Below are 19,693 nucleotides of genomic sequence, written 5' to 3'. Positions count from 1 at the left end.
AAGATAGGATGCGCAATATATGGAATGGGTCAGACATGATTTTGACCACTTCATTAAGTTTTGTTTAGTAGAAAACCTTTCTTTAAAGTGAATTTCGTTTTGTATAAATCTTAATTTTAATACATTTTTCATCAACCAATTGTCTGGATTGAATAAATAAGCAAATATAGCAGAAAATATAATCAAGGTAGGTAGAACAATATAGTCTCAAATACAACAATTTCATTGGCTGCTGTGAGTGTTGTGGTCAAAATCACGCGTTTCGTATAAAGACTTTTGACCCCGATCGCCTGCCATACTCTGTTTGCGTCTCTCTCTCTCTCTCTCTCTCTCTCTCTCTAGTCACAAATAGAAAGTGAAAGTAAGTTTTCCTGTCGCCATTTTAAGCAGGAGAAATGCGAAATACGACACGGAAAAACAGAACATCAAAGTGTTTATCAACCATTATAAAGGGATTGAAGTGTAGTTTTATGATGTTAAAGCTGGAGGATTTGAGATCCTGTATCTTGTAAAAGTTTGATCAAGGTGAGTGTTAATGTGTGCCTTTCTCATATTAATATGAATCTCTGGAGGATATTTTACGTGATTGTTTGATATGAAACCTTAAATAAAGGTTTTTTTTCCTTTTCACTTCAATGTTTCCTTTGTGTTTCGTGATGTTTGTGATTCTCCAGAAGTTTAGCTTATGTGTAAACATACATAGGCCAATTCACACAAACGTCAACAAACACGTTTTTTTTTTCTTGTTTTATCGGATCAGTGTGTGTCGATGTGTGTCGGGGTTTGTTTTCTTTTTCACCCGAACATCAACGGTCGACTTGTGTGTGTGAAAAGGCCCTGTGAGCTCGAGTTAACGCAGTCACATGATCCTTTTCTCCCACACTCCAGATATGTTCAGCTCAATTATGAAGGTTGTTTAATTTAATCATTTAATTTAGTGTGTGAATGTTTCTTCATTCAGAGTCAGTGGAGGAGATCAAACTCATCAGATTCTCCTGCAGCTTCATCATGGCTGATTCACAAGGATCCAGAGATGGAGATTGTTCTCTAGGATGCAGGTACTTTCAACAAACATTACATTACCATTACCCCCACACCTCCAACCCTTCACACACACACAAACACAAACAGATCAAAGACGAAGAAGATTTTTTTGCCTTTTTTTTTTACTAAAATGAAATATTCAGTAAAAAGATAATTGTTTCCTCAAAGTACTTTTTGATGCAGGATAAATGTATTCACAGTAATCTAAAGGATTAAACTGAATCTGTTCTCTGTTCCAGTTCAGTCCAGCAGAAGAGCTCAAACCCAGAGTCCAGCTGTGTGTCTATGAAGAGTAACTGCTCTATGAATCCGCCAATAGCGTTTAAGAGTGGAGACAAACGGCCTGATCTCAGGTATATCACTTCTATAAAAGATGTGTTTATAGTTCGACACTTTTGAATTAGAATCATCATTTTTCTCAGTCAGTCAGTCTAATACTAGCAATGACATCGAGTAAATGTAAGCTGAGATCTTTTCCACCTTTATATAATGGAGTAGGTGCAGGGGCGGCGCTAGGGCTGGGCTAAGGGGGCTTAAGCCCCGAATGTTTTTAGTAAAGCCCCAAATATTTTGTTACCTTGTCTTTCTCATAGAGCAAAACAATTAATCAGAAAAACAAATGTGAACAAGATTACAGCAGCTGCGATTAACATGAAAAGTGCATATTACAGTTTTATTTATATTTTTCCCTTTGCATTAAAGATACTTACGACGTGCGTTTGCAGCGTTGAGCATTGTAGCCAATCACAGACATGTCTGTTGAACGCATCGGCCAATCAGAGGCGTTTAAATGAGTCGCTGTGCTGAAGATTTTGTTTTGTGCTAGCTCACCGAGTTCTACACTTTCGCAAACATGTCATTATTATTGGCAATAAACTTAAGATGCAAATAAGAGATTCACTGCAATGTATTTGATATTCTTGATGCTGCTCTGATGTGCTCCATCACGCACCGCTCTGTTTGTTGTTAGGATGACTAAAAGTGGATTTGTTTAACTGCTGGTTCAGGGCCTGTATTTATCAAGCTTCTCAAAGTGTCTTAAAGGGTTAGTTCACCCAAAACTGAAAATTCTGTCATTAATTACTCTCCCTCATGTCGTTCCAAACCCGTAAGACTTTTGTTCATCTTCAGAACACAAATGAAGATATTTTTGATGAAACCTGAGAGCTTTCTGTCCCTCCACTGACTGCAACGTCATTGCAACTTTCAAGGCCCAGAAAGGTAGTAAAAACATTGTTAAAATAGTCCATGTGACTCCAGTGGTTGGTTTGATTCATGGTTCATCATTGGTTGTTCGTTTAACGTTCTTTCTCAAGGTAGAAAAGTCAACAGCTTAAACGATGGCTCTTAGAAAGGCTCTTTTATTCTATCAAACTGCCATAAACCCTTTTCAGACTGTGTGCAGCTGAACCAAGAAAAGCTTAAGATTGCATGGAGCTGATAAGCATGAATGGCAGAAGAAAAAGACTGCACTTAAAAAGCAAAACAAGAGAAAATTATTTTAATGCAAGCAATAAAAAAACTGCACACATCAGCTGTGGAATAAAAGAAAAGAAATGCACGATTAACTAGATTAAGGCATACTCCTGTCTTAATGTAAACCCTGTCTGTAGCATTCCCGGCTGAACAGATGCGATTCACTCTCAAGAACTGATGTTAAAGAAGAATTTTATTCCCCAAAAAACACCTTCCAAAACACCGTAAGAGCTAAATGAAAGTAAACAAACAAACAAACAGACATTAGACATCTCACTGCAAATGATACATGTCCATAAACACATGAGAATACACATTTACAATCTAATAGGCTTTGGTAGCCTAAATAGTGTGAAAACTCAAGTTTTTAGTGAGCAGGGGCTAATGTAATAACCTTGCCTTAATGTACTGTAATAAAACTGAATATGAATTATAAATTGTTTTAATTACAACAATCTCCTTTTAAAGTGCTATATGGACTAAATGACAACTGAATTAACTATAAATTATTTATGTACAGCTGACGATCTCAATTCAGAGAGAAAAACCTAAAATATATGAAATGACCAAATAAAGGCCTAATTTCCTGTAAACAATCTATCAGACGTTCAAATCAAGAGAAACGAAGCAATATTACACTGTGATCTGCTTGTGACAGTAACAATCAAACACACACACTCTACATATCATATCACTGATTTACACATGCTAATGACCCACTGACATCTTCAACGAAAACGAAACAAACACTTTAGTCTCTCAAAATTTAGCAAACAACATAAAATTAAAACAATACCTTGTGCCCTTCATCAGCCAGGAGCTAAGAACGAAGTAGAAAGAAACCCTTTTGAAGCTATCTTTTCGGTGATTGGAGAACTCTCATCTCACTTCCCTGGAAGCTTTAATCAGAATGACGCGTCACATAGAAAGTGCGCCAACATACACACAGCGCGCGCGCCCGCTGAACTTCCTTTCACGGACTTCAAAATAAGAGCATGTGAGGTAAGTAACTGACGCTCTTGTAAGACAACAATAAAAATACAATGTCACAATAAGCATTCAGCGAAAAACATTAATAAACCAAAACAAACAAATAAAGATTTTTTTTGTTTTGTTTTTTAGCTCAGGTTTAACATTTGGCTCAGGTTTAGTAAGAGTCCCTTTTAGTAAGGCATTCCATGACCACACTGCCCTCTATGGCTGGAGATAAAGGAGACGGCCCACTTCGGAGATAGGGAGATTTAATGGTCCTTTACACTCCCACCAAATCATGAGTGATTTGTATAACGTCAAGGACTATAAATTACGAATGATTTTCAAATAAAAATGTTACCTTTAACTCAGAAACGGACAAAGTGTCCATACTATGGTGAATGTATATCAGCATTTAAGTAATATGATAAAAAGGATACACGTGGTTGTTTTTAGAAGCAGCTAGATGGTCTCTAGCAACAGGATCAGCTTCTGTACTGGGCGTTCAATGACAGACAGCTTGTGGAGTCGACGACCATCCTTCCCCAGATTCCGGTCACCAAGGCATACCTTGACTCGTCTCACAAGCCCGTCTTTATCTGTAGTAGTTTCTGTAACTCTAGCCAGCCGCCACTCATTTCTGGGCAGATCTTCAGCCTTTTCCATGACAATATCTCCCACTTGCAGGTTTCTCTTTGCTGTGTGCCAGCGCTGCCTGGTGGCAATGTTGGATAGATACTCCTTACGCCAACGACTCCAAAACTGCTCTGCAAGGTACTGAACATGACGCCACCTTTTCCTTGCATAAATGTCTTCTCTGACGAACCTGCCTGGAGGTGGTAGTGCTGGAATGGATTTCATAGTGAGCAGGTTATTTGGGGTGAGAGGTGCAAGGCTCTTGGGGTCGTTTAAGTTGTCAACTGAGAGTGGTCTACTGTTAACAATCGCCATAGCTTCATAGAAGAATGTCCGCAGTGATGCATCGTCCAGTCTGTCAGAGGACTGTGAGAGAGTTGAGCGAAGAACATTTCTCACTGTTCTGATTTGTCTCTCCCATACCCCACCTGCATGACTTGAATGGGGTGCATTTAGGACAAAGTCACACTGCTTCTCAGCTAAGAACACTGTCAGACGATTAGTGTCAATTTCCTTTAGAGCATTTCTCAGTTCATTCTTTGCTCCTACAAAGTTGGTGCCTTGGTCGCATTTGATTTGGCGCACTGCTCCCCGTAATGCAACAAAACAGCGCAGGCCATTGATGAAGGCATCTGTAGACATGTCATTTAGCATTTCTATATGAATAGCTCTGGAGCTGAAACATGTGAAGATGAGGCCGTACCTTTTATGTTCCTTCCGACCCTGTCTAGTGGCAAAGGGACCAAAGCAGTCCATACCGCAGTATGTAAATGGCGGGGATGGATTTGTACGTTCTGAAGGGAGGTCTGCCATTCTTTGTTCTTCTGTTGGTCTCCTGAGCTTACGACATGTCACACAGTGATGCACATGGGATGCTACTGTTCTGCTCATTCCTGGAATCCAGAAGCCTTGTGATCTGATCTCATTTATTGTGAGGCCTTTTCCTTGGTGCTTGACATTCTCATGACATTGAGAGATTATCATCTTTGTTATGTGGTGATCTTTAGGAATGACAACTGGGTGCTTGACTGAACTAGGTAGGAGCGCATCACAAAGTCTTCCTCCCACCTTGAGTACTCCTTGATCAAGGAAGGCATCAAGATGATACAGCTTGCTACGAGGTGACAGCTGGGCCCCCTTTCTCAAGAACTTGATTTCCTCTGAATAGGTGTTTCTCTGCAAGTCCTTAATGATGATGCGTTCAGCATCTTGTCGTTCAGCTACTGTACTGTGATTTCTGGACTTATCTCCTTTGGCTCGGCGGACGAGGCGAGCCACAGCTTGCACAGCTCCAGAAAATGAAGACAGCTTTGCCAAGCGGTCTGAGAGGCACTGATGCTTAAGTTCTGCTGTTTCTGCACTCAGTGTCTGAGCCTGTCTTACTTCAGGATCTCCAATTGTTAGTGCTGTGTCAATATCCGCAACAGGAGGTATATACTTGTTCCATAAGAATTTTGGCCCCGTCAACCAATTGGACGTAAGAATCTCACTAGCATTTAAACCTCTTGACGCATGGTCAGCAGGGTTTTCATTGGTGGGAACATATCTCCACTGTTGAGAAGTAGTGCTGAGGTGTATCTTCTGCACTCTGTTCGCTACGAACGTGTGAAAGCGGCGTGCTTCGTTGTTAATATATCCCAAAACCACTTGGGAGTCGGTCCAGAAGTGCTCTTCTATGTCTGAATATTCCAGCTCCTGTTTGAGCATATTGCTCATGGCAACTGAGACGACAGCAGCTGTGAGTTCAAGTCTGGGAATAGTCTGAACCTTAATGGGAGCAACTCTAGATTTACCTGCAACAAGTGCACAATGGATGTTTCCTTCTTCGTTGGTAAGTCTCAAATAGGAACACTGGCCATATCCGCTGTTGCTGGCATCAGAGAAGTGATGAAGTTCTCTTTTGATGACTTTTCCAAAGTTTGCAGGCACATAGCAGCGGGGTATGTTGATCCTTTCCAAGTTCTCAAGATCAGCTTTCCAATGTTCCCACCTTGGCTGCAATTCTTTAATAAGGGGGTCATCCCAGCCTGTTCCTTTTCTGCACATTTCCTGTAGCACTAATTTTCCACTGAGCAAGAAAGGAGCAATAATGCCCAGTGGATCATACAGTGATGCAACTGTGGATAGTATGCCACGGCGTGTTGCTGGCTGGTCTTTGAGGTCAATAGAGAATCTGAATCTGTCAGAATCAATGTGCCAGTGGATCCCTAAAGCTCTTTCTACAGGTGTGTCATCAAAGTTGAGGTCAAGTGCCTTTACATCAATGGCTCGTTCAGAACTAGGAATGCTATCCAGGACAACTCTGTCATTTGAAATAAACTTGTGTAGTCTAAGACCACCTAAGGCACACAGTTGTCGAGATTCTCTTGCTACTTGGACAGCTTCTTCTGTGCTGGCTACACTGGTGACACCGTCATCTACATAAAAGTCTGTCATGATGAATTTTGAGCCAAGAGGATACATGCACTCATTCTCCTTTGCGAGGTGTTTCAGACCATAGTTGGCGCATCCAGGTGATGAGGTTGCACCAAAAAGATGGACCTTCATGCGGTACTCTTGTGGCTGTAAAGCAAAGTTTCCGTTTTTCCACCAGAGAAAGCGGAGATAGTTTCGATCTGCTTCTTCCACATGAAATTGGTGGAACATCTTTTCAACATCGCACATAAGGGCAACGGGATGTTTTCTGAATCTTAAAAGAACACCAGTCAGCTTATTCATTAAATCTGGGCCTTGGAGCAAGTGATCATTAAGGCTGGTTCCCCGGTACTTGGCAGAGCAATCAAAGACAACACGGAGCTTGTCTGGCTTCTTAGGGTGATACACTCCATGGTGAGGGATGTACCACTTCTCTCCATCCTTTCCTTCATCATGCACTTCTTCTGCATCACCTCTCTCAATGACCTCTTCCATAAACCTTACATAATGCTGCTTGTACCGTTCATCTTTCTGTAATTTCCTTTTAAGATGATTGAGCCTTACGATGGCAAGCTGCTTATTGTTAAGGAAGTGAGGTCTCTCTTTGAAGGGGAGAGGCATCTCGTAATGCCCGTGGTCGTTCTTCCTTATGCCTTGCTGCAGTTTGGTTAAGAAGAGGATGTCATCCTGTGAGACAGTTTTATTATCTTCACCAGCGTCTTTGAAGTCAGACTCCAATACCTTAATAACATCCGCTGGAGTCACTGGGGGGAGCTCTTTAATGCTGACTCTATGACAGATGGTGTTGAAGCTTTGCGATTCATGGTGTGAAGACAAGCGACCAACAATGCTCCAACCTAGGTCTGTATGGACTGCATAGGGTTCATCATCGCCACCTAATATCACTTGTTTTGGTGCCAAAGCCTTTGGACAGCTGTAGCCTATCAGGAGACCAACCTCACAATCCTGCAGAGGTGGAATTTTGTCCACTATTGGAGAGAGATGCTTCCAGTGTCGTGCTGTGTCACAAGTAGGGATGTGAGTGCGGTTCACTGGAATGGAGTCCTTAGTATAAGCAGTTGGCAGGTTGAGGACAACGGGGGAGCTATAGCCTCTTACTTTGAGACCTGACACTCTTTCACTCGGCATGACAACATCCTTTGCAGTCATTGTTGTCAACTTCAATCTCACAGGACAGGAGTCAGCTTGTAGCTGTTTGCTTAGCTCTCGATCGACGAACACAGTATCACTCTGGGTGTCAAGCAGTGCATAAACAAGTTTTTCAGAGGCTGGATTTCTCTCGGTTGATACCCACACTGGCACAATCATTGAAGTATTGGTGGATGACTCACCATTATCTACTTTGTGAGATGTAGTAGTAGTTGTCTCAGTGTCATCTTGGTTTGAGGCTAGTGCAGAGTTTGCTTTCCTTCTGTAGTTTTCATCATGTAGACACGTTGGATGTCTACCATTGCAGGTGTCACAGGATAGACGGTGACGGCAGTCTTTTGCACTGTGGCCTAGTTTCATGCAACCATAGCAGAGATTGTTCTCCTTCACATATTTCCGTTTCTCTTCTAATGACTTTGCCACAAATTTAGTACAATTGTGAATCATATGCTTGATGTCTTTGCAGAAGAGACACATTTTTAAGCTTCCTTTAGGTGGCCTTTGTTTGTTGTCATCATTTTGTTTGTTATCCGTAGCTGTTTGGATGTGAAAGACGTTAGCTCTGTTCCTTTTGCTGTCCTTGAGGATCCACTTTTCTGAAGTGGGGTCAGAGGCACGAAGAGCGCTGAAGGAGGTGACTGGATTACAAGTAATCTCTGCTTCTATGGACATGAAGTTCACAAAATCTATAAGCTTTGGAAAGTCATGAGTCTCTATCAGTGTCTGCGTGACCTGACGGTTCCACCGTGCTGCTGCCCAATCTGGTAATTTGAGTACTAGTTTCTGATTTTCATCGCAGTCATTTAGTATTTCAAGCCCCTTGACATGAGGCATAGCTTGATGACATGCATTTAAGAAATCTGAGAATTCTCTGAAACCTTCAGAATCCTTGGGCTGAATCTTAGGCCATTTGGCTAGTTTTTCTCTAAATGCCTTCTGTATAACAAATGGCTGTCCATACCGTTGGTTCAGTTTGTTCCATGCATCATTATAGGCCTCGTCATCATTCCTATAGAAGATGCCATCAAGAGACTTCCGAGCTGGCCCAGCAACATACCTTTTTAAATAGTGCAGCTTGTCAGCAGAAGAAATGGCCTTTCCACCAATGAGCGACACAAATGCAGCCTTCCACTCAATGAACTGGATAGGATCACCACTGAACACAGGTGGTTCTGTTGTTGGCAGCCTGTTCAGGGCTATGCTATCTTGGACAGCTTGAGCGAGATACGATATATCAGATTTTGGAGGTGAGGATGTTGCGGTGATGTCAGTAGGGCTTGTTGCTGTGATGTTGGTTGGACATTGGATGGGAAATGGAACCACATGCTGTTGCGCTGTTATGCTTACATTCTGCTTTTCCCTTGTATTCGTGTCTGAATTATGAATGCTGGCTTCCTGTGCCATTTCTTGATCATAGGCCTGCAGTCTCGCTCTAGCTGCTTTTAGATCCTTCTCTGCCTTTAGTTTTTCTAATTCACACTTTCGAGCTTCAATTTCTTGTATAATTGAGTACTCTGCTTCTTTGGCTGCTAATTCAGCTGCTGCGTCTGCTCGCTTGGCTGCAATTGACATAGCTGTAGACCTTGATGATGTGGTGCGTGAGACTGTGGATCCATAGACAGAGCAAGCATAATCGTGATGGAGTAACTCACGAAGGCTGTGTTTCACATTTTCTTGATCAAAGTCCTCAAGGCATGCTATTCTGTCAAAAATGATCTTTGAAATATCTTTCGTCACAGCTTCACAAGTATCGATTCTGCGTCTTGTGTCACTGGAAGGAGCGATGTAATCTCTAATTTCTAGGTAGACGTGCATGACATCATCTCTTCCCTTCTCAAGTGCATTAATAAGTGCTACCAGTTGGCTCTCACTAACGTCTGTTTTAAGCTTTTCCCTTGTGTTGCGAGCACAGTCCTTCCATTGTTCGTATAGCTGAATCAATCTTTTCTCCTTTTTCAGGGCCTCCTCCTTTTTATATGCACGCATCTTCTCCGTGGGGTTGCGTTGTCGACCAGAACGGTGAAGCTCCTCCTCTTCCATTCCGTTATGAGGCGCATCTACCTGCTGGTCTGGGTCGTTATTTTCAGAAGCGTCCATTTTCTTTACAGGGGGACAGATGAGGTGAAGCTGTTGATCTTCTGGGTGAAGCTCTTACTGTAGCATTCCCGGCTGAACAGATGCGATTCACTCTCAAGAACTGATGTTAAAGAAGAATTTTATTCCCCAAAAAACACCTTCCAAAACACCGTAAGAGCTAAATGAAAGTAAACAAACAAACAAACAGACATTAGACATCTCACTGCAAATGATACATGTCCATAAACACATGAGAATACACATTTACAATCTAATAGGCTTTGGTAGCCTAAATAGTGTGAAAACTCAAGTTTTTAGTGAGCAGGGGCTAATGTAATAACCTTGCCTTAATGTACTGTAATAAAACTGAATATGAATTATAAATTGTTTTAATTACAACAATCTCCTTTTAAAGTGCTATATGGACTAAATGACAACTGAATTAACTATAAATTATTTATGTACAGCTGACGATCTCAATTCAGAGAGAAAAACCTAAAATATATGAAATGACCAAATAAAGGCCTAATTTCCTGTAAACAATCTATCAGACGTTCAAATCAAGAGAAACGAAGCAATATTACACTGTGATCTGCTTGTGACAGTAACAATCAAACACACACACTCTACATATCATATCACTGATTTACACATGCTAATGACCCACTGACATCTTCAACGAAAACGAAACAAACACTTTAGTCTCTCAAAATTTAGCAAACAACATAAAATTAAAACAATACCTTGTGCCCTTCATCAGCCAGGAGCTAAGAACGAAGTAGAAAGAAACCCTTTTGAAGCTATCTTTTCGGTGATTGGAGAACTCTCATCTCACTTCCCTGGTAGCTTTAATCAGAATGACGCGTCACATAGAAAGTGCGCCAACATACACACAGCGCGCGCGCCCGCTGAACTTCCTTTCACGGACTTCAAAATAAGAGCATGTGAGGTAAGTAACTGACGCTCTTGTAAGACAACAATAAAAATACAATGTCACAATAAGCATTCAGCGAAAAACATTAATAAACCAAAACAAACAAATAAAGATTTTTTTTGTTTTGTTTTTTAGCTCAGGTTTAACATTTGGCTCAGGTTTAGTAAGAGTCCCTTTTAGTAAGGCATTCCATGACCACACTGCCCTCTATGGCTGGAGATAAAGGAGACGGCCCACTTCGGAGATAGGGAGATTTAATGGTCCTTTACACTGTCCATCACCCACAAAGCTTTCACAAAGTTATTCTTGCCACTGGAACGTATGGCTTCCTAAAGACAAGTTTATGGGTAAATAAATGAAGAATAATAATAACTAAATTAATCCGGTCTCAACATTAAGCCTTTTCATTTGATTGTCCTCAGTTCAGTCATTCACTTGTCCGAGTAAAAACATTTGTTTGTCCAGGAAAAAAAAAGTTTTTGTAAATATAAATAAAAGTTGTAAATATAATTTATTCTGAATCAATATTCTCATCACTGTTCAGTCAGCTTTGACATATATAAATCGGCATATTTATGATATTTTAACCTTTATAAAGGGCATTTTTCCCTCATCCCTAATCGATTCCCTAATCACTTCCCTAATGCGTCATCTTTCATTTAAAATTCTTAAATTTCATCAATAAATTAAAATAGAATAATAAGATGCTAAAGGGATGTTACCAATCAAATTAAACTGCATTAAATAATGTAATGAGATTATTTTAAATATTTTTTGAATATACAATTAATTTTGGAAAGAATGAAACTTTTAAACACGAAACTAAACCGCCAGTAGGAGGCGGCAGGAGACCGAGTCATTGAGTCATTTATTCAAACGATTCATTCAAACGTAGGGCCCTATAAAATCCGTTTTATTTTTTCCCAAATTCCGTTTTTCCATTTTAATTTTTGCAAAATCATTTTTTTCCATTTTAATTTTGTGGGAATTCAGGTTTTTTTTTTTTACCCTTTACTGTTATTTTAGTCGTAAAAAGTGTTTTTAATGTTAATGATTAAAATGTACACAAATAAAAAGGAATGACCTTAAATGTATTGAGGTACATGGTGGCTTTAATAGCGTTATCATTGTACTTCTTGTTCTTCACATGGCTTTTGGATAACAGGTGGTCAGTGCATGTATTTTTGCGCTTCCAGTCAACGGAATGTTGACAACTTACAAAACTTACACAACAAGAGTTCGCTTGACATAAAAGCCACGTGGGAACTGCTCGGCTCGGTACTGAGGGCTTAGTTAGGCCGGCGACACACTGGCTGCGTGGTGTTTCTGGTGCGTGTCAGCTGCGTGGCGTTTGCGTGGCTTTTTCCATGTCTTTACACACCAGAAACGTGTCTGACGCTGCACTGTTGCTGATAGGTGACATATGATAAGCCTCATTGGTGATATATTTGACATATGGGGAGAGAGTTGTGGAAGGCCTATACTTCATGTTAAACATAAATATATAACAGCAAAGACAACGTCGGCAGTGTTGACAGCAAAATAGGCTATAGAATATTTCGTCCAGTATTGACAGGTGCAGTATTTGAAAATCGATAATATTTTTTTAAATTACGTTTATATTTGTATTTGTCAAAACCTAGAGACTTTCAAACATCAAAATGACATTTATTAATATGTATTCGTGTCAAAATGACTAAACACCACACAAAAACAGAATTTTATTGCAAATATGTAAACTTCCGCACAATAACACTTTAACACTTGATTCCGCATTAATTTGCCAATTCCGCGATCGTGGAAATTATAGGGCCCTACAAACGGCTGATTCATTCAGGAATTCATCATGTCAGAACAGAACGCTAATGAAATGTTTACTTGGCAAAGCTTTACCGGTACTGCAAAAATACCGGTATACTGTATATTATATTTCAAACGGTACAATATCATAATTTTGCTCAATTCGGTATTTGATGCGCTGCTGTTTCGAAGTTCACCGCTAGGCGGCAGTGCGCTATCCAAACTGACGCGGGTCACGCAAAACCGGCAAACGGTGACAACAGAGGAACACGATGGATCAAACAGATGAAGCTCATTCTACACGCCCGAAATGAATAAATAAAGAGAGCAGTAGGAGTGAAATATGGCATTACTTTGAGCTCAAATGTGCTTGCATGACACGCTAGAACCAATGAAGTTTAGGTCTCATAATTTTTGAGATTAGTGATATTAATTTTAGTATTAGTGATAGTAAAATGAATGGCATCACTGCTGCTGTGGCGACCCCTAGAGGAATCAGCCGAGAGAGAGAGAGTAATAGTAATATATGGATATTACTAATATGAATGTTAGAATAACACTTTACATTTCAGATACATTTATCAACATTCATTAGGTAACCTGACCTAACAGTATTTTAGCATTTATTAATCTAGATCAATCAGTAATTATTATTTAAACATACTAATACATGTTTAGCATGTTAACATTATGCAATGCATTAAACTAATATGAACCCAAACACAAACCAAACAGTAATCAAACCAAGATGAATAAATACTATAAATGTTGATAATTCTCTGATGATGCATGACAGCTAATGGTTTACATGTCATTTCAGTATTCTATTATTATTCTATATTAATCAATTATTATAGATATTAACCTATTTTAATTGTATCATTTCAGTTTTTTTCTCCCAAAATCAAAATTTAACCTACTGTATGTTCCCTGACTGTCTTTTATTTATTTTTTCTTAACATTTTGGTACTTTTTGTTTGCACATTCGATACAGCAGAGTTTCAAGCAGTGTTTTTTAATAAAATTGTTTCAACTCACTTCAATTTTGAGGCTAGTTATTTGTCAGCTGTGGTATTGATTTAGTATCGATACCGAAGTATTAGGTTCTGGTATCGTACCGAAACCAAAATTGTGGTATCGAGCCATCTCTAGTGCAGAGTCCTGTGAGTGTAACTCTAGCGCTGCGTTAACATGTGATGTGAGTTTTACAGTATTGGGACTGAGCGCCAGAACTGCAGCTGATAGAATGTGATACTACCATATTTCTTCAAAAGCAGATCGTGGAGACATTAAATCATCCACGATCAAAAATGGTGATATCGCATAAGCTCAAGTATAAAACGACTGTTATCATGTCTGAAAACAAACACAAGTAACAGAGTTTACAAAACTGTATCGCACGCATTTATTCATCGCACAGACCAATCTTTCCGTAACTGTACAGCCCTGCAATGAGTATCACAATGTATTCTTTTGAAAATTATTTATTGAATGATTATTAGTGTTGAATGTAAACTCCTCTTAGGAATTTCACCTTTCAATGGGAATTTATCTGAGCATATTCTTAAATAAGGAAATCTATTCAGTGATTGGTCCATGCCTATGTCATCATCCAAAATCCCGTTTGTGGCACAGCAAAGTGTTGTGAATCATCTCTAAGACTGACACTTAAGATTTAGTCCTACACTTCACCTAAATCACGACTGAGATGCTTGATAACTAACTTCTAAGTAGGGTTGTGCCGATGGACGATATCATCGTCCATCGTGATGGCTGACCGACATCACGATGGTGAGCCACCATCGTGATGCCACGCCCCCCACCCTGTCAGACCAGCCCAGTCTCACGGCAGTTCGTGTTCGTGTGTACACCAGTGGTATAGGAACCTGGCTCTTAGGCAAAAATCATGTGGCTCGCAAGGTCTCTCACCCTTTACCAACGAAAGATAAAAAAATGAAGACGTGCGTGTTCAGTGCTGTTCGCGAGTGTCACGAGTCACCACAGCAAATAAACTAACCGCTTACGTTCCTGTGGTAACCTAACAGTTACAGCTCCTGCACTGGGATTCAAGCAGCTGCTTAAAGGTAACTTAATGGCGAAAATCATTTTAGAACAGCAGCGAAAATGTAAAAGTAGGCTATATAAACTTTAATATATCCTTTTATTGAAACGGGTGCTTTGCTGTGCAAAGAGACATTTCGAAACATTTCACCCGCTGGCCGCTGGTACTTTCACTTTTGCCGCAGAGACCCTTTATGTCCTATAAATGTGTCGTATTGTTGATAATCCGCGCAGATTTCAGTTGACGATTCTGTTTAATTCTGATAAAACATGAATGAATGAATGAATGAATGAATGAGAAAGAATATATTATATATATATATGAATATATATATGCTTTATATTGAAAGAAATATTAAAAGCGCGATAAGTCGTGAAAGAGAACTGGATTCTACTGACAGGATGCTGTGCGCGCGCTCCGAGCGCAACACGGACAAGCAGTTGTCTTCGGTTGCGAGCCTAAACGGCCAAATAAACATAAATATTTCAAAATGCCAAGCCGAGTATTCCCGTGGCATAAACATAATCGAAGTAGCTACACACTCACTCTCTCTCTCTCTCTCTCTCTCTCTCTGTTCGTGATGGTCAGCGTAGCACAACCCCCCCCCCCCCCCGACGACGATATCATCGTCCATCGCGATGTTTTACTGTAAACATCGTCAACTGCCAATTTAGGGGACATAGCCCAACCCTACTTCTAAGCACAGCTTTGAGCCAAGAGTTGTTTTACTCTTAAGTCCATTCTTAGCAGTGTTCTTGTGAGTAATTCTCAGAGGCTTGATAAATACGGGTTCAGATTTGTTGAAAGCTTCACGGTGTCTGGTCAGAACAGTGATGTTTCACAGCAAGAGTAGCATTACTAGAGTACAGTAAGGTGGTTTATCTTTAAAGCTCAGCTAAACATTGGTCTCTTTAGTCGGTCGAGCCTTCGTCCTCCATTGTGCCTTTGAGAAGAGTCATGTGATCATGGTTGATGTTCATCTGAGTTTAATCATTCTATAATTCTATAGTTGATTTCAATTTGTTTGCTTTGAATTCCTAATTCCTAATATTACCGGTTTTCTCAGTCGCTTTGGTACAATTGTTGAATCATGCTTAACATTTTTAAACCAGTGAGTTAATTTCTCAAAATAATTGTAATCAAAGTTTGAAACACAGTGCAAAACAGTTACAGACATTAAAGCAAAAGTACACAACATTTATGTGGTCTTTTATAAGTCTGTATTCTTTATATTTTACTTAGTTTTAAACCCAGTTCAGTCCAGCAGAAGAGCTCAAACCCAGAGTCCAGCTGTGTGTCTATGAAGAGTAACTGGTCTATGGATCCGCCACTACAGTTTAAGAGTGGAGACAAACGGCCTGATCTCAGGTATATCATTTCTATAAAAGATGTGCTTATTGTATTTTATTTGTATGAAATTGTCATTAATATACAGCAGTTTAATGAGTTACAATCTTGCTGGTTTGGGTCTATTAATGATCATCATTGTGCTCTTGTGTAAAGCTCTATGTGTTGTATTGTTAATACATTCACACACTGTAAAAGCTGTTGGTCTGTTACTCAGTTAATGACACAATTACATCAATATCAGTGTGTCTGATTCTTTACCCTCTTCATTCTGATTTAAGGTCAACTCTTCCATCCAGACCAGTTAAAAACAAAACTGTGTCCAAGCCTGTGATTCAACCACAAGACTTTAATGAAAGCATGTTTCCTGGTTTCAGGTAAAATTCAGGACTTTGTTGTTGTTGTTGTTTAATTTTAGGTGCTGCAATTCACATCACACATCACTCACACACATGATTAATGATTTACACATTTCAGAAACCGAATGATGTTCTGTGTCCCATAAATAGTGTTGTAATTTATGGCTATTTACTTCTCTGACTTGTGTAATAATGTGGTATTTTAATCTTACAGCCATGACTCTAATCCTGCTGAAGTCCTCAACACATTGAGATCAAATCTGAGACAGAAGTTTGAGTGTTTGTATGAGGGAATATCAAAGCAGGGAAACCCAACACTCCTGAATGAGATCTACACAGAGCTCTACATCACAGAGAGTGGAAGTGGAGAGATCAATAATGAGCATGAGGTGAGACAGATCGAGACACAGTCCAGGAGAGCAGAAACAGAGGACACACCGATCAAATGCACTGACATCTTTAGACCTTTACCTGGACAAGACAAACCCATCAGAACTGTGCTGACAAAGGGAGTCGCTGGCATTGGGAAAACAGTCTCTGTGCAGAAGCTCATCCTGGACTGGGCTGAAGGGAAAGAGAATCAGGACGTCCAGCTCATATTTCCACTCGCTTTCAGAGAGCTCAACTTGATGAAGGACAAAACTCTCAGTCTTTCAGATCTTCTTCATCTCTTTTTCCCCGAAACTAAAGAAATGGACATATCCAGTGATGAGTATAAAGTGTTGTTCATCTTTGATGGTCTGGATGAGTGTCGTCTGTCTCTGAACTTTAAGAGCGATGTGAGGTTGTGTGATATATCTGAATCAGCCTCAGTGGACGAGCTGCTGAAGAACCTCATTGAGGGGAATCTGCTTCCCTCGTCTCTCATCTGGATCACCTCCAGACCAGCAGCAGCGGATCTCGTCCCCTCTGAGTGTGTCCATCGAGTGACAGAGGTACGAGGCTTCAGTGACACACAGAAGCAGGAATACTTCAGGAAGAGAATCAGTGATCAGAGTCTGGCCGACAGGATCATCTCACACCTGAAGTCCTCGAGGAGCCTCTTTATTATGTGCCACATCCCAGTGTTCTGCTGGATCTCAGCCACTGTTCTAGAGGAGATGTTGAGGAAATCACGGAAAGGAAAGTTTCCCAAGACTCTCACTCAGATGTACACACACTTCCTGCTCATTCAGACCAACATCAAACATGAGAAGGACTATGAGAAGAAAGTGAAAGATGAAGACATGATTGTCAAACTGGGGAAACTGGCTTATCTGCAGCTTGTGAAAGGCAACCTGATCTTCTATGAGGAAGACCTGAGCGAGTGTGGCATTGATGAGGCAGAAGCATCAGTTTACTCAGGATTGTGCACTCAGATCTTCAGAGAGGAGTTGGGCTTGTGTCAGGGGAAAGTCTTCAGCTTTGTTCATCTGAGCATTCAGGAACATCTAGCAGCTCTATATGTGCATCTCTCCTTTATCAACAATAACATCAATGTGTTTGACCAGATTACCAAACCAACTAATGGAGGCAGAGTTTCCCTATCGGATCTCCATCAGAGAGCTGTGGATGAGGCTTTACACAGTAAAAATGGGCATCTGGACCTTTTCCTTCGTTTCCTTCTGGGTCTGTCAGTGGAGTCTAACCAGAGTCTCTTACAAGAACTGAAGACACAGACAGCAAACAGCTCTCACAACAATAAGAGAACAGCTGACTATATTAAAGACAAGATCAGTGAGAATCCCTCTCCAGATAAATACATCAATCTGTTTCACTGTCTGAATGAACTGGGTGATCTTTCTCTAGTGAACGAAGCTGAACCTCATACGAGCTCTAGAGGATCTGGAGGATTACGTGCTGTGAAACTCTCCTCGTCTCAGTGGTCAGCTTTAGTGTTTGTGTTGTTGTCCTCAGAGGAGACAGTGCAGGAGTTTAACCTGAACAGCTTAATTGGAGACAGAACTGATCGGTAAGTAACACTGAGTGCAATCATTACAGTCTAAAACATTATGAACAAAGAGAAACTCAGAGATCAGAGGTGTTTAAATCACGGGGCACAGACTGATTTCTGGGATATTGTAGATCATTTGCGTGTGTTCCTCAAACCGTGGCTGTGTCCTAGTAAGACTGCATATCTCGACTGCCACGTCATCAAGCGCCTCTGAAGGCCGTCTCAGTTTGAAGGATGTTTTGAAGACAGACTTCATTTTGTGTCTTTAATTCAGCTCATTTTGAAGGATGCATCAAGTATATCCTTCCTGTTCTTCAATCTCCCACAATCCTTTGCACACATTCTAATTAATGTAAAAGAACTGATGGAAAACGAGTCGGCACTGAGTTTATCTGCGTTCATTATGAAATGTAAGACACAGATAATGTATTCGGAGATGAAGGCATACGTGTTATCTTTTGTTTCTGTGTAAATGAATCACTGAACACTAAACTGACAATAATGTAAGACACTGGGAGACACAGACGGCTGTCAGTCACTGTATTGCATTCATAAAAAAGCCAGTTAATATAAAGATATTTAATAGGAAGTATTTTTCCTAAATGAAGTTTTAATATTATTATTATACAAGAGAAGTATTAAGAAAATAAATTAGATTAATGTCTCATCATCATTTTTCTTTATCACCAGTTGCTGGCAAAATGATGGACAATGATTCACATTTTGTGCGCATCATTTCCTGTGACAATAAAACTAAGTAAATTATTAAATGAACAAGTATGTAAATAAGCAAGTAACAAGCAAACAAACTCGTGTGCTTAATTTCTAGGAATAATTTGCTGATGCAGGTACAAAAATACCTTTTTCTTGCCCCCCCGCCCGACTCGGGAGTTAAATGTCTCCATGGTGATAACCATAGCAACGGACAGGACAAACAAACCTGATGTGTCATAATAGTGTTGTAGTGTAAATGCAGACTAATAGCCCTGCCACAGCAACACTAACGAGAAGAAGAAGAGACTAATCAGTGACGGCTGAATACGAGGCTTCTACAGTTATAGATATAAAACCACTTTTTCACATGTCCTTTATAAAGCAGTGTTTCATTAAAACAATTATTTGAGGGTATTTAGGAAGGTATAATGTATTATTTACTTATGATATGAATTATTATTATTATTATTATTATTAGCATTAATAATTAACTTTAACTTTAAATCATTTCTATTTTCAATTAGTGGCACACAGAACACAGGAGATGAAGTTCTCCAGAAGCTGATGCCTGTGGTTACAGCAACTAGATCCGCTTGGTAAGTAACACTGAGAACAAGCATCACTGTTAAAACATTATAACAGTTCTTACTTAAACATTATAACAGTTCTTACTTAAACATTATAAATTAATGGTTTAACAAAAAATATGAGTCACACTTCAGCTCTTACCTATCTGACCTGATTTGTGATCTACT

The 19,693-nt window shown here is 39.9% G+C and overlaps 1 protein-coding gene across 4 annotated transcripts in view; it reads left to right on the top strand.

Annotated features, from left to right (window-relative positions):
• Positions 1 to 340: 340 nt before the first annotated feature.
• LOC311302540 (NACHT, LRR and PYD domains-containing protein 3-like) overlaps positions 341 to 19,693 on the top strand; it is a 56,992-nt gene continuing 37,639 nt past the window's right edge. For 3 of the 4 annotated variants that reach the window (XM_084428516.1, XM_084428514.1, XM_084428515.1), the window contains exons 1-7: positions 341 to 525; positions 962 to 1,058; positions 1,284 to 1,397; positions 15,828 to 15,953; positions 16,214 to 16,309; positions 16,506 to 18,242; positions 19,463 to 19,534. In XM_084428516.1, the coding sequence (XP_084284642.1) occupies positions 1,009 to 1,058; positions 1,284 to 1,397; positions 15,828 to 15,953; positions 16,214 to 16,309; positions 16,506 to 18,242; positions 19,463 to 19,534 (2,195 nt within the window). In that variant the 5' untranslated portion in view covers positions 341 to 525; positions 962 to 1,008. The remainder of the gene's footprint in view (positions 526 to 961; positions 1,059 to 1,283; positions 1,398 to 15,827; positions 15,954 to 16,213; positions 16,310 to 16,505; positions 18,243 to 19,462; positions 19,535 to 19,693) is intronic. The other variant, XM_084428517.1, reaches the window with a different exon arrangement.

The sequence above is a fragment of the Rutilus rutilus genome (genome assembly GCF_951802725.1).
Source record: "Rutilus rutilus genome assembly, chromosome: 13".
NCBI lineage: Eukaryota > Metazoa > Chordata > Actinopteri > Cypriniformes > Leuciscidae > Rutilus > Rutilus rutilus.
Note: the sequence above shows the minus strand (reverse complement) of the source record. Positions and strands in the feature narration are given on the sequence as shown.